A 13,460-nucleotide genomic window follows, 5' to 3' on the forward strand; every position below is an offset into this window, starting at 1 on the left:
GTGAATTATTAGTTTCTATTATTGATAAATAGTTTATAAATTGGTATCTAATTAGTTACAAAAGTTTTAACTATTAATTATTTAGATTTTAAATTTGGTAACAAAAACCTTGGTAGCTAATTAGATACCAATTTATAAACTATTTATCAATAATAGAAACTAATTTTGAAACTAATATTTTTTTTAATCTTTAAAATAATATCTAATTTGGTTATTGTAGCAACTTTTGTCTCTAAAATTTGTTTATATTCAATTATTTTCTTGTAGTTTTATTGTAGTGTGTTTATTTGTTCATAGCTAACACCACCTTTTTCATTTGCTATTTGGTTGTTCTTGCATTCGGCATCTTTCAATTTTTATTAACAGTATTTTTTCTGCTGCATATTTTAAAGTTTTAGTGAAAAAAATCCTAGTTTAAATGAACTCAATGGCCCCTCTTATCTTGTGTCACTTGTCATGGAGAATGAGAACAGTAGAAACAGTTTCATTGCAGAAATATCAAAATGTTCAGACCACCGAATTATATCATACACATTTATCATTATCTCCTTTTGTCTTATTTATATACACCACAAAACTGAAGGAAACATATTTTTCTCTCACTTTATTGCTATGAAGCACAGATGCATATACTTATAATATCTTCAAAATGTAAGATTCCACAAAATATATATATATATATATAGCATCATTATAAATTATTCAAGATTTATATATTTAAAATAATTTATAAAAAAAGTTAGTAAAATATAACAATGTGAAGATATGAATGTGAAGATATTAATGTTTAATATCTTCATCTGGTAAAGCGATTTCAATGTCGATCTTTGAAATTAATGGTTGAATATAATTATGTAATGAAATGATCTTAATACTTATTTCTGGAGTTAATGAAAAAGATTTCATTTACTTTTCATAACAAAGGGAGGGCGTTAAATACGAAGATGGACTAGATATACGAAATTATAATTAATTTTAAAATATAACTCAAAACAATACCATGTACAAATAGAATGAGAGAACATTATTTTATGTAAGAGAACATTATTCTATATAAGAGAAAAAAATAAGGTAATGAAGAGAGAAGAATAACTCAACTAAACACCTTTCCTTATGACTAAATTAAAACCATTATTTATAACTAAATTAAATGTTTTAGTTTAGAGAGACTCTGCTGTTTTTGAAACACTTTTTTAAGACATTTTGAAAATTTAGTAGACTTTTCAGATTTTGCTTTTAATACATGTCAAAATTTTGACAAGATTTAATTCAAAACCTTTTAGTTATCATTAGATTTTTGGGATTTAATTAGCAGATTTGTTAGAAAATTTAATTTTGGAATGTTTAGCTTTAGGATTTGATTGACAGATTGTTGGGACAATTTGGGCTTTAATTAACGGATTTGGTATAGTTAGCAAAACAAATATAAATAAGCAAACGATCATCACAAAAGATATGAAAAATAATAAAACGATCATCACATCATACTATATTTACATATATAATTAATTAACTTTTTAATGTAATAGGTTTTCGTTAATATTTATATTTTATAAATAAATATTAAAATAATAAAATAATTAATTTTAATATCAAGTAAAGTAATTTATTTTGAATTTAACTTTTCTATATATTAAATTTTTTTAATAATGATTTATTCTAATTTAAATTTATTTTAACTGTAATTTTATATATTTTAAATTCATTTCTTATAACTATTTTTAAAATTTTATTTTATAAATGTAATAAAATAATTATCTTTTACATCAATTAAATTATTTATAAATATTTTAGTTATTTCTCTTTACTTTTTAGTGATGCTTCTTTGGACCAAACAAATTAATTTATTTTTCTTCCTCTTTCAATTCAAAATCTCTATTCTATTATCTTTACCATGAATATGAGTAATCAATTATTCATTGTCATTCAAAATTAATGCCTTATTGATGATGACATGAGTGTTGATATGATTGATTTTGACAGATAACAAAACTTTTCTCAACCATTAACTCTATCATTTATGAGACCAAGCAAGTAGCATTGGAATAGAGGAAACGGTGGCTAATTTTTCTCCAAATTCTGATATTTTTGTGTCACCTTGTTATTTATTAGTAGAAATCCAATTAAAATTTTATGGTTCAATGCTCACTAAGCATATAAACATGGAGAATGAGTTTGTTAATGATGGATTAAAAGTACAAAAATTACTTTGCTTATGAATATTAAAGAGTAAAAGGTAATTTAACCAGAAATAATAGAGGTTTTATCCGTAGAAAAACACTAAAACAAACTCTTCTAGTCTACATCCAAAAGATTCTGATAGTAAAACTGAGGGTTTTGCATGCTTTCTGTTCAGAATTTCGTTAGAGCAGAACTTAACTAATAAGAAATTATCTCACAATTTTTTTGTCACATGTATAAAATAATCTGGTTTATCTTACATGTCCCTCAATTTTACACAATGTGATTTTTCACATTCACACTTACACTTCAAAATACATCTTCATATTGTTGCTTCCCAATATAAGCTTAAAGTGTGTGCAAACATCAAACTAAATACACTCTCCTTGATTTGTAACCCTGTTGTACAAAACCTCTTCAATAAAAACCCACAATGTACGAACAAGGATATAAAAACCAACCAAAAATTGAGGGCAGGCAAACACATCAGTTTGCTTCTATTCTCACTGAGCATGCCTTGTAGTAATAGCAATAACATTTACAGAAGCCTCTAACAAAAGCCACTATGGAGAATTTCTAGGAGACAGACTTGAACAAACTTCTCTACTAATGCACCAGCCACCACTCTGATTTCGCGTGGTAATAGATTTGGAATGAATAGATGAATGTTCTAGATCAGAAGTACTATAACAGCGTGAATAATCAGAATATTGCCCATCTGCCTTGTTCATCTTATCAAGTAAGGACTGCTTGATATGTGAATCCACCACCCAAGTTTGAGAAAGATTCATCCCAGGAGAGTAATCTATCACCACAGGTGAATTAGGATTGCTTAAAGAATCCTCCTGCAATATATCTCCTATTCTAGACAGCATGCTGAAGGCTAAATTTGCTAGAACTCTGGAATATGCTTCCAAAATAGAATGTCCAATATCCTACAGAAACAGAAAGAAACCACATTACCACTGAATGAATGCAAGAAATCTCAACTTAAACAATGACGAGCTTTAGGCCCTTGATGATTTTGATACTTTTACTTTGCTCTTCTATGTACTTTTCTTTTTTCCTTTTGATTTGAAACTGAATGATACTACATGGATTAATGTCAATGAAAGATAAAACCAAAAACAAAGACTTAGGGTGTGCTTGTTACTTGATTTCTACTTTTAAAAACTGTTTCAGATTTTCAAAATACAACCTAATTGGTTTAGGTTGGTACAAGGCCCAAAAAAAGTGTGGAATTAAGGGAGAGGTTGAACAAGGTGGAAGTAGACAATGAGACAAGATTTTGTTGAGGTTCTCTTAGGAAACGCTGAATAGATCTTTTACCAATTGGTCATGAACTAGCAACATGAATGGCTTGGCAGCACACTTAACCCAAAAATTATAAAACAATAAGTTTAAGGATCTTTCTCGTTTATATGTTGTTCAATTTGTTATTTCTACAAAATGTGAAATTTCAACTCACTTGAACTTTTTAAAAACAAAAGCTGGAAATGGAATCAAAACACATTTCTATAGTCAGAATCATCAGTAAAATGCATTCCAGTAAAACTCACCTTGCCATATTGAACTTTGGTAGCATCGAGAAATGTTTGAGGAAGGTTTGGGTATCTGATTTTAATCAGCTGGAGTAGTGTTTCGGCACGGTCCGATGATAACTTTAGTTTATCAAGCTCTAACATAGGATCCTTCACAAAAGGTGACCACGAGGGTCTAACTGGGTGTTTGCCGCTAACTTGTTCTGCAATTCTCTCTTTCCATGAGAATATAGTAGCTTCCAGTCTATTAACAGTCTCTAGGACAACATGTTCAGATTTCATGTTGAGCGATTTAAGCATGTCTTCTGCAGAGCTTGATTCAGCCGTCAAAACCTTGTGCAATTCATGTCCAAGGTTTGTCTTTCTAGACTGCAACATAGAAACATATTGGGTAAAGATGTAATGCAAATTGCAATTGAACTTTTTCAAAGTGTACCCTCTGATCATGATTAAAGATTGTTCAAAAATCTCAAGGATAAAATGTACACAGTTTCAACTCAATTCAGATTGAAGTCATTAAAAAATACAAGATTATCACCTTTGCAAGTGCATCTTTAATAATGGCTGGCACAGGCATTTCAAGCAAAACACTTTCATTGATGGATTTGGCAGCCTTGAATACTTGACGTACCACCCCACCCTGATGAAGCAGCTTCTTTCTTTCAGTATCAGAAAGACCACTTTTTGGTACTTGGGGTGATGGAAGCCACCATTTTTTGCTATGCTCTGCATTTGTGTCCCTCCCTTCTGCCCGGCTTTCTCCCTCTGCATACCAAAACTCCGAATTCACCATGGAATCTAGTGCCTCCTGTCAACCAGAGATAATATACTAGCACAGTAAGTCAGTTGAAACAAAGTTCCAAATTTTAATGAAAAAAAGAGATCACAATGTAACATACAATCAGCATAGAATCCAACTTCTGAAGTGCTGGAAGATTCATGAGGATGTCTGCACGAGCTTTTGAGGTCATTATCTGTTCGTAAAAGATGACTCTTATTTTATTGCAACATGATTCACAAAATAATCAAGCATTTATTATCTTAGCTGAAATGATAGATACCTCAAAAATCCCACCACTGGCATTACTTTGCGTAGCGGGAACTAGCTCAACCATATAGTTGGTAGGAGACAATAACCAGTCTATCTCTCTTTGCCATTTTTCCTTCCCTTCTTCAGATAGTGGTTCCAATTTCCACAGCTCTCCAAAAACCGTCACTGCATATGATCATTAAGAACTTAGGTTCTCTAAAATAAAACCAGAAGAATAAGAACCGACCCATTTTCTCTTTCAGTGAAATTTATATTACAAGTCATTCCATTCGTGAAAAACTTCATCAGTTTCATGCAATTTTTAAACAAACCAAAACCAGATAGTTGTAAAATGGTGTCAGAGCAGACCTGCTAGGTTTGTGATGCCATTAGATATCGCCAAAGCTGTACTGAGGCCCTTGTTTCCTCCTGTAACATCTTCACCTAGCAAAAGCTTCGAAAACTTTTCCTTCATGGCTTCTATATCAGAATGTTCCATACCATAAGGCTTATCTTTGACATAAAAATCTTGAGGACTTTCTGAGAGCTCCCATTCCTCCAGTCCTTTATCATCCCTTTTCATCGTTAAACATTTTGAAGAGAATGATCCAAAAGCATCCTTGCTGGAGGAACAACTGGAGTCATCATCAAATGAATCAGTTATGCATTCATCTCCTCTACTTGTTCTGCTCTCATCTTCGTAAGACTGGTTATTCAGCAAGCAACTTTCAAGGCCATTATATGTCATAATCCCTGAAGAATTCGAATTTGCAGACAAACACAATACGATTTCAAAAGGTGTGCCATAAACAATTTAAACAGTGTTACAATTTTCATGTAACAAAATAATCATTAGAACAAATAAAACCTGGTTGTCATTTTCAAAATAACGCAAAAATATATTCTCTATGCTGTCATACACGTCATTGGTGTAGGCATACCTCCAAAAGTAGCATATGAATAAATACCATGTTTACAATTAAAACCCAACTACAATTTCTCACTGCAACTGCACATCACAATGCAAATTAATGTCACACCTATTGCAAAATTCGCTGACTAGAGTATATATATCTTATTGTTGCCAAACGTCATATATATTGTTTATATCCAAATACTATATTTAAAGCACATGATAAGTTGAGTGCTAATAAACTTCTTTATATTTTTAGACTTAATCCACTTTATTGTTTTTCTTTGAGAGTCTCTAAAAATGCATTGTAGATCTCACACCAACCAGGCGACAACATTAACAAGGGCATTTGCATCACTCGATTCTGTCTCAACTCTATATTATTAACATCTAAAACTCTATTAATACCTATAACAATTAATACACTTTTATACTATTATTTATTAGACAAAATTTATAAGAAATAGTTCATCATTTTTTACACGACAACTAATACTTTTTATACAACTTTAGTTTATTAAGTATTACAAGTGTTTGTGTTTTGTATTGATAGACAGTAAGAAGAGAAATTTAAAAATCATTGATAATGAGCGTTAATTTAATATATTAATAACGAAGTTTAAAACATTAACCAAATTAATTATTTTGTTTGGTTTGCATGATTATGAGGAGTATTCTATATAAAGGAATAAAGAGAGTGACTTTTTTTAGTATACACTTTTTTTAATAAAAACAGTGACATGCAAAGCGTGTACTACCATAAAAAAAATAATCTAATAAATAAAATAACTGATTTTTCAAACTTTTAACTTTTTTATTTAAGTAAAAAAAATGTGGAAACACATGTGATAATTATGAATAATAGTGAAACATACATAGTCACATGCAAGTGTCATAAGCCAAACTTTTTTCTCCTTTGGCGTTTTTGGCCATACGACTTGAGATGATTAAAAAGGTTCCACTTTGCTTTCTTTGCAATAATAACAAATTAACCCTTCAACTGAGACAAATTTAAATTCGGATTTCTGCGGAAGACACTCGCAGTAGGCTTGTACGTATATATAAAAAAAAACTAAATTAGCCTAAAAAAATGTATTTTTTTCATCAGAAGCTATATTCTGCTCGTGTAAATCGATTCAAACCGTAGTTAAATATTTCTGAAATATTTAAAAAACTTGTATTTTTAACATAATAATCAGATTTTTTTTATTTTATAAATTTATAATATTTATGGTCATTTGTAAAACATGTTAACTTTAGAACAATTTTATATAGTGGGGTCCTATAAATTCTAAAACTTGTTATATTCCTGTGTCCATGTAGTGTTCACAGGACTTGCAAGCAAAGATTCGAACAGAACGGAAAAGCTCCTAGGCTATAGGCCATGACAGATAGAACATCAGCGACATGTAACTCAAGCCAATGAAAAGCTAAGGACAAAATGCCTCAAAAAAGCTGAGAGAATCCCCAGAAAAGAATCCAACATATATAGAAAAAAGATATTTAAAACTTAGGACCAAAGTATGGCAATGAAAGGTGCATCCCCACTCTGCACCCATTTTCTTCAATTTGTCAGCACTTATCAGTGGGAATGGCAGAGCTAGTAGTTGCACTGATATCAACCCTCATGGTGGACCCAAGTCCACCCACATATCGGTCAAAGATGTTCAGTTTTTTAGATTCACGTATTAGGATTGAGAAAGGTATCCACCACAATTTCTGTGATTTTATCAAACCCCAAAACTTCAAACTATTCCTACCATTCTTCTATCACCTTCATACTTGGTCAAAACCAAGACAAGAAGAACCATGTCCCTTCTAAAATAATGGAACAAGGCAAACTGTTCAGATTACGAGATTCCATCATCTGGTTTAGAAAAAGGGAAAATAAGATGACAGGGAAAGCTTAACAACGCAAGAATATCAGTTGATCCCCTTCGATTTGTCGATTTTTAGGCAACCTGTTACTCTTGTTTATCTCACAGAAAGAAGCTCAATATGCTATGCTCGGTTTAAATTTTATGATCAGTTTTAAATATCAAAATTCAAATGAAGTTAGTGAACATTACTGTTTATCGCTTAGCTGGTAGAATTTGCAAGAGAAACGTGACAATAATTGATCGCCATACAAAATTTGAAAATGTGAACGTACTTTTCGTTGGTCCACAAGCATGGCTACAACAACAACCAAAACATAACCAACTACTCTGAAAATGGACACTTCTGAACAGGCTTGAAGAAATCAAGGATAAAATATAATTCCAAATCTCCTTTTACAAACTCGTTATTGCTTTTATTTATTTTTAATACGAATCAACATGTAAATTTATCAATATAATTATGTAGAGTATCTAACTCAATTTTTACAAGACCCCACACATCAAGCCCCAAACTTTTTACTCAGCATGATAATTGGTTTGTTGAGAAAAGAAATTCGGATTAAAACTATTTTATACTTATCCTTTTTCCTTTTGGGTATGAAAACAGCTATGTTTTTCGAATGGCCATGTTCACCTAGCCCGTATGCTGTAGCAGAAAAGTCAGTGAAGTTTGTGAAGATGGCTATTTAATATTTATGACTTATGAGTCTAAGGCGAGCATACAAGTACTATCATAAAATGATAAGAAATATAACTTCTACTAACTTAAGTAATTAGTATATTTAATTTAAAGAAACTTTTTAATTTGTTAAAGCTGATCTTCACAGTTTTAATCAGAAAAATCATAAGATTTATGAACCTAATCAGTTAAAAGAAGCACATAAGCAGAGAGGTAGGTAGTTAAACTTACTCTCTTTCTCATCAAGATCGATGCTAAATTTCCTTCCCTTGGTGCAGCATGCTAGTCTTTTTCTCATCCTCAACATCCCCTTCAATCTCTTATTGTTTCTCCACTGTCAGTGTTTGTTTGACCACAAAGGGTTGAGTGAAAGGTCACTGACTCACTGCGCCTTCAATAACTCTTAGATGACTCCTTCACCAACAATGTTACCACCATTATTCTAAGCCATTTTTCAACACTTACACTATGCCCACACCTGATAAAATTTCGAGATTAATGCATGCTCAGGACACACCATGGGCCAGTACTGTCACCCCAACCATTCCTAAGCATTTAAGTTCACCTACCACCAAGTCACGCTTGAAATAACTCCCACCATGTCCCCAAATTTCAAAAGCAAGAAACCATATTATTCCACGAATTTATACAACATGCTTTACAACAAAACTCATAAACACAACAAACAAAAATGAATAAAATACATTATGAAAATACTATACACATGCTATTAATACAATAGATAGTCTTTTAAGCACACTTTTTTTTATAACTATTAAAAAATATAAACTTTAACTGATGCTGTTTCTTATTTAATGGTCCATGTTTAATAAATTTTAATAAAAAAATAAAGATGTATTATTGTTGCCTTCACAATATAATATACCTCTTTTAGTAAAAGCAAAAACCACAGCTAACATTAATGAAATATATTAAAAAAGGATTTACTGAAATTAAAAAGATAAATAATCATCAAAAACAAAAACAAAAAATGAACTTGTTCATGTGATTTTGTCTCCTACATGTACATGTCCACCCCCATCCAAACCAAAATTGATCACCACGGATTACCTAAAGTATTATAGAGGCCATATTATACTGTACAACATACGAGATTCTCATACATTCTGATAAACGAATAGATAATGCAAGTTGAGCTTAATTACGTAATTATTAAGTAATCATAGTTAATTTTAAATAACCATAAGAGGAAAATTAATAAAAGGGTACTGGGATGGAGTGGAGTAAAAGGTGTTACTTATGGAAACTTTACAAAGGGATGGTCAAAAAGTAAAGGGAGGATGGTCTGAAAAGTAGACCACAGGTCACGCAGATTCCCTGATTTTGCATAAAGATTTGTTTTTCAAAACGTTTTTTAAGAGTTGAAGAAGATCCAAGGAAAAGAAGAAAGGTGGGGTTTAAGATTAAGAGGGCAAAATGGAAATGACGGTTTTTAGTTGAAAGTGGAAACAGAACAAACAGAAGAATAGGTTCCTGTAACTGTGACGGCAACGGCGACAAGTTAAGATGGTTAAACGAGGAAAGAGAAGACAACATTAGCGTACCTCGGATAGCATTGTTGTTTGTGAATGGCGATGTTGAGAGTAAGCAAGCAAACAGCAATGGGGCCTTACAGAAAGTGAGGGAATGAGAAGAAGAAGAAGAAGACCAGTGAAGTTGGAGAGAGAATGGAGTGTGTTTAATAGAGAAGAGAGAGAAAAGGAGAGGGTTCCCTGCGAGAACTATTTTGGGCCGTTAGATGGAGTGGGGCCCGTGTGTCTTTGCACGGCTGAGATTAGGGATCAAATATGAGTTGGAGAATATCATCCTTAAGACGGAAAATCATGTTTTCATAATGAAGCTTTTCAATTTCAATTTTGAAATTAAACCTGTTCAGTAATCACTACTACTCAACTGCATTACGGCTAAAAAAATGCACTTTTTGTACTTTTATTTAGGCTAAATTTTATCTTTAGCATACTTTAGCCTTTTTTAACTTCTTTCTTTTTCTTTTATTAATGCATGTTTCTTGTAAAACCAAGATCACGTGATTACTTAAAATTTGAACAAGAGTGGTTACGAATTTTTAGTTTTTAAATATAATTATAAAATAAACCGTTTTGGATTAAAAAAAATAAAACTAAAATGATATTTTAGTTGATATTAGAATGTTTTTATATCTGTTATTTTTATTATGAAATCTATGGTATGAACACACTTTGTATGAGAAACAGCTTTCTATCATTATCCTTGTTGAGGTTGTTCCAATGATGAGAATATTTTAGTTCCTCTCTGCCTTGATATTCCCCTAATCATGGATAAAGATGGTGGGTTCATCCTTGTAATTGTGTAATTTTAATAAGGAAGCTTTTCTCTTTTTTTTTGTCTTTATTAGACGAGGTAATTTCTATTACTAAACATAAATATTATATGAGAAAATGGGATAGGAAATTATCTTCTTGTTCAATTATAAATTATTAACTATAATAAATTACTTTTTATTATGATTTGTTTTTGTTTTACAGTGCTTTCACGAAAACCAACTTATTCAAATAAGTTGAAACTGAGAATGTGCTTTCAAAGAAGTACGTTGACGTGGCTGATCCAAGGTATGGAGTTGGAATTAATTGAATATAATAAAAGAAAGAAGTGTAAGAAATAGAAGTAAAGGTTATGAAGCTAATTGTAACGTTAATTTGAAAAAGTAGCAGTAACCATTACTGTTCCCTATATAAAAACAGAAGCAACGATTCAAAAAGGTTAAAAAAAGATGAGAATTAAAAGATAACAGATAGTATAGCAGGAATAGTTGTGAAAGGCTATACACTCACAAGAGAGAAGGGAAATATATAAAACTTCACCTAATTCCCCATTTCAGTGCCATGAAAACCGCCGCTACTAAGGGATGCTGTCTCTATGAGACTCCTAGTCTCTATTTATGCAATGTTTCTTACAATAACATAATACAAAAAAAATTATTTCTCTCTTCAATTATAATTTGAAATAACATTATCACCGTATTAATACTTTTTATATGGTGCTATAAGATTGTTAATATTTTAATATTTTTATCTAATATAAAGTTGTCAACATATTAACACTTTTATCTGGTCTGATGTAAGGTTGTCAACATATCAACATTCTTATATGATCTGATGTAAGGTTGTTAACATATCAACACTTTTATCTGATCTGATGTAAGGTTGTCAATATATCAATACTCTTATTTGATCTGATGTAAAGTTGTCAACATATTAACACTCTTATCTTATTCGATTTAAGGTTGTCAACGTATTAACACCTTTTCTTTAAATAAAATAAAAAAAACAAGAATATAAAAAAAGTAAAAATGTAGAATTAATGTTGAGAAGGAGTGAGGTACTAGAAAGTAACATAGGTTGATTATTGGGTGGAGGTGTTAGGGAAATGGGGATGGAATGTGAAGTGGGGAGTGTATAATTTGTCTGGTGTGGGAAGAGGCAGCAAAGTAGGTTGCCTTTGCCGCTCTTATTCCTATACTATGCTAAGAAACAAAAGCTTAATAAGAAGCCACAACATAGGGCCCAGGCCACCACTATATTTTGTCTCCATTTACCTTATATTATTCTTGTGTTGGGGATAATAGAAGAACATCCCCATTATATGTGGTGCCATTTCTTTTTCCATTTTCATCTTTCAATGCAGGGCCATCAAATATTCAACACTCATTCTACAACACCCACCCAAAAAAATCATAACTTTTTTTTTCCATTTAATCTCACTATTGTGGGAGTAATAATAATTGCTTTCTTTCATGCATCACATTCCTACTTCTTCCAAAACACCATTCTACTTCTTCCAAAACACCATTGTCTTCTCTTACTCTCTTGCCTTTGCCAAAACACCATTGTCTTCTCTTATTCTCTTGCCTTTGCTGAAAAGACACATGACAAGGTGATTTCTACTGTTGTTCTAGTAGAGTATAGGGAACTATTATTATTAATTTAAGGTACAAATACCTTTTTTTTATCTAAATTTATGATTAATATTCAATTTATTAGAGTAATTTAAAAAAAATTAATTTGGTTGAAAGGTTTTTTAAAAAATATGTAATTTTATCTCTTCCGTTAAATTTTCACAAAGACGTAAATTTCTGATGATGTGACACATAATGTGGGATAGTTGTGCATAGGTGGAGTTCATGTGTTAAGTTCACGTGTAATCCAAATAAAAACTCTAAGTCTCTCCCTCTTTTTGTCATCCTAAGCAAAATATTCTCAACACTCATCTTTAGTTTAATATCTGTTTATGTGAATTTCAAATTATAAATTTGATTCTCCTTCTTTTAATGCTTGATTTTCTTTTAATTCTTGACTTGTAATTCTTGTTTTTTCTTATTTTTCTGCGTCTCATTTAATTTAATATTCTTTATTGTATTTCTTCTACCTCATCTTCTTTGTCTCTTATTAGACATCAAATTTCTTCTAAAAGATATTCATCTCCTTTTGGTTTTGATCCTTTTTTATATCTTCCTCATTTGTAGTCAACTCATCTTTCATCATATCTAAAGCAAAACTTGTCTTTCATATGAACTTTTAATATTTCTAAGTTGTTTGAATATTTAATCACGCATTTTTTTTCAAAGAACACATTATTATAATCTTTCTATAATAGTTTAGCAACAATGAAAATTTTGATTAATCTCATAAATATATAAGACATCAAAAATTAATTTCACACCCGAATGAATTTTAATTACAATTGTTTTTGTACCTTTCACAATAAGTTGTTCTCCATTTCCAATTCTTACTTTAAAAATATCATATTTGTTGAGCTCTTTGAAAAGTTCTCTATCATGATGAGTCATGTGGTTTGTGCAACCACTATTTATAATCCAACCTTTTGAAGATCTGTCGGTTGTAACACATGATGTTGCAAGAAGTAATTTTTCTTCTGGTTCGCCTCTACAACTTTGACATCTTCTTGGGGATATTAGGATTTGCATATCCTTTCTCTATATCCTAATTGACCACATTTGTGGCATTTTGCATTTGACCTCCACCAACACGTTGTGTTCATGATTATTTTTCTTGCAATAGGAACAATGGAAAAACCTGTTTGTTGTTGTTTTGGTTGTATTTGCTCTTTTTGTAGTTCTTGACTTTAAAAGCACTTTCGTTAGTATGAAGTAATATACCCTTCAATCGCACTATCTTGTCTCATTAATTTCTATTACTCTTATTCTTGAAATGTATGT

The 13,460-nt window shown here is 31.0% G+C and overlaps 1 protein-coding gene across 5 annotated transcripts; it reads right to left on the minus strand.

Annotated features, from left to right (window-relative positions):
- Positions 1–2,390: 2,390 nt before the first annotated feature.
- LOC137811108 (rop guanine nucleotide exchange factor 14) lies at positions 2,391–9,919 on the minus strand. 5 transcript variants are annotated; one of them, XM_068612696.2, is made up of 8 exons: positions 9,790–9,919; positions 8,456–8,702; positions 5,122–5,505; positions 4,784–4,938; positions 4,622–4,696; positions 4,261–4,530; positions 3,741–4,091; positions 2,391–3,116 (listed from the first exon to the last, which is right to left on the minus strand). In XM_068612696.2, exons 2-8 carry the CDS (start codon positions 8,529–8,531, stop codon positions 2,745–2,747), a joined length of 1,683 nt encoding a protein of 560 aa, XP_068468797.1. In that variant the 5' UTR covers positions 8,532–8,702; positions 9,790–9,919; the 3' UTR covers positions 2,391–2,744. The 5 variants fall into 5 exon arrangements, with proteins under 5 accessions (XP_068468797.1, XP_068468798.1, XP_068468800.1 ...); XM_068612697.2 differs by having other exon boundaries at positions 8,456–8,638; positions 9,790–9,914; XM_068612699.2 differs by lacking the exon at positions 9,790–9,919 and adding an exon at positions 8,742–8,856 and having other exon boundaries at positions 8,456–8,638.
- Between the last annotated feature and the right edge of the window lie 3,541 nt (positions 9,920–13,460).

Source organism: Phaseolus vulgaris, chromosome 2, assembly GCF_051622355.1.
Source record: "Phaseolus vulgaris cultivar YP4 chromosome 2, ASM5162235v1, whole genome shotgun sequence".
Taxonomy (NCBI): domain Eukaryota; kingdom Viridiplantae; phylum Streptophyta; class Magnoliopsida; order Fabales; family Fabaceae; genus Phaseolus; species Phaseolus vulgaris.

Coding starts and splice junctions, on each gene's coding strand:
- LOC137811108 (XM_068612696.2), bottom strand. CDS start 8,531: ATGTTGAGGATGAGAAAAAGACTAGCATGCTGCACCAAGGGAAGGAAA. Junction 4,939..5,121: donor TGGCATCACAAACCTAGCAG/GTCTGCTCTGAC, acceptor GATCATATGCAG/TGACGGTTTTTGGAGAGCTG. Junction 3,117..3,740: donor CCAAAGTTCAATATGGCAAG/GTGAGTTTTACT, acceptor CTGTTTCTGTAG/GATATTGGACATTCTATTTT.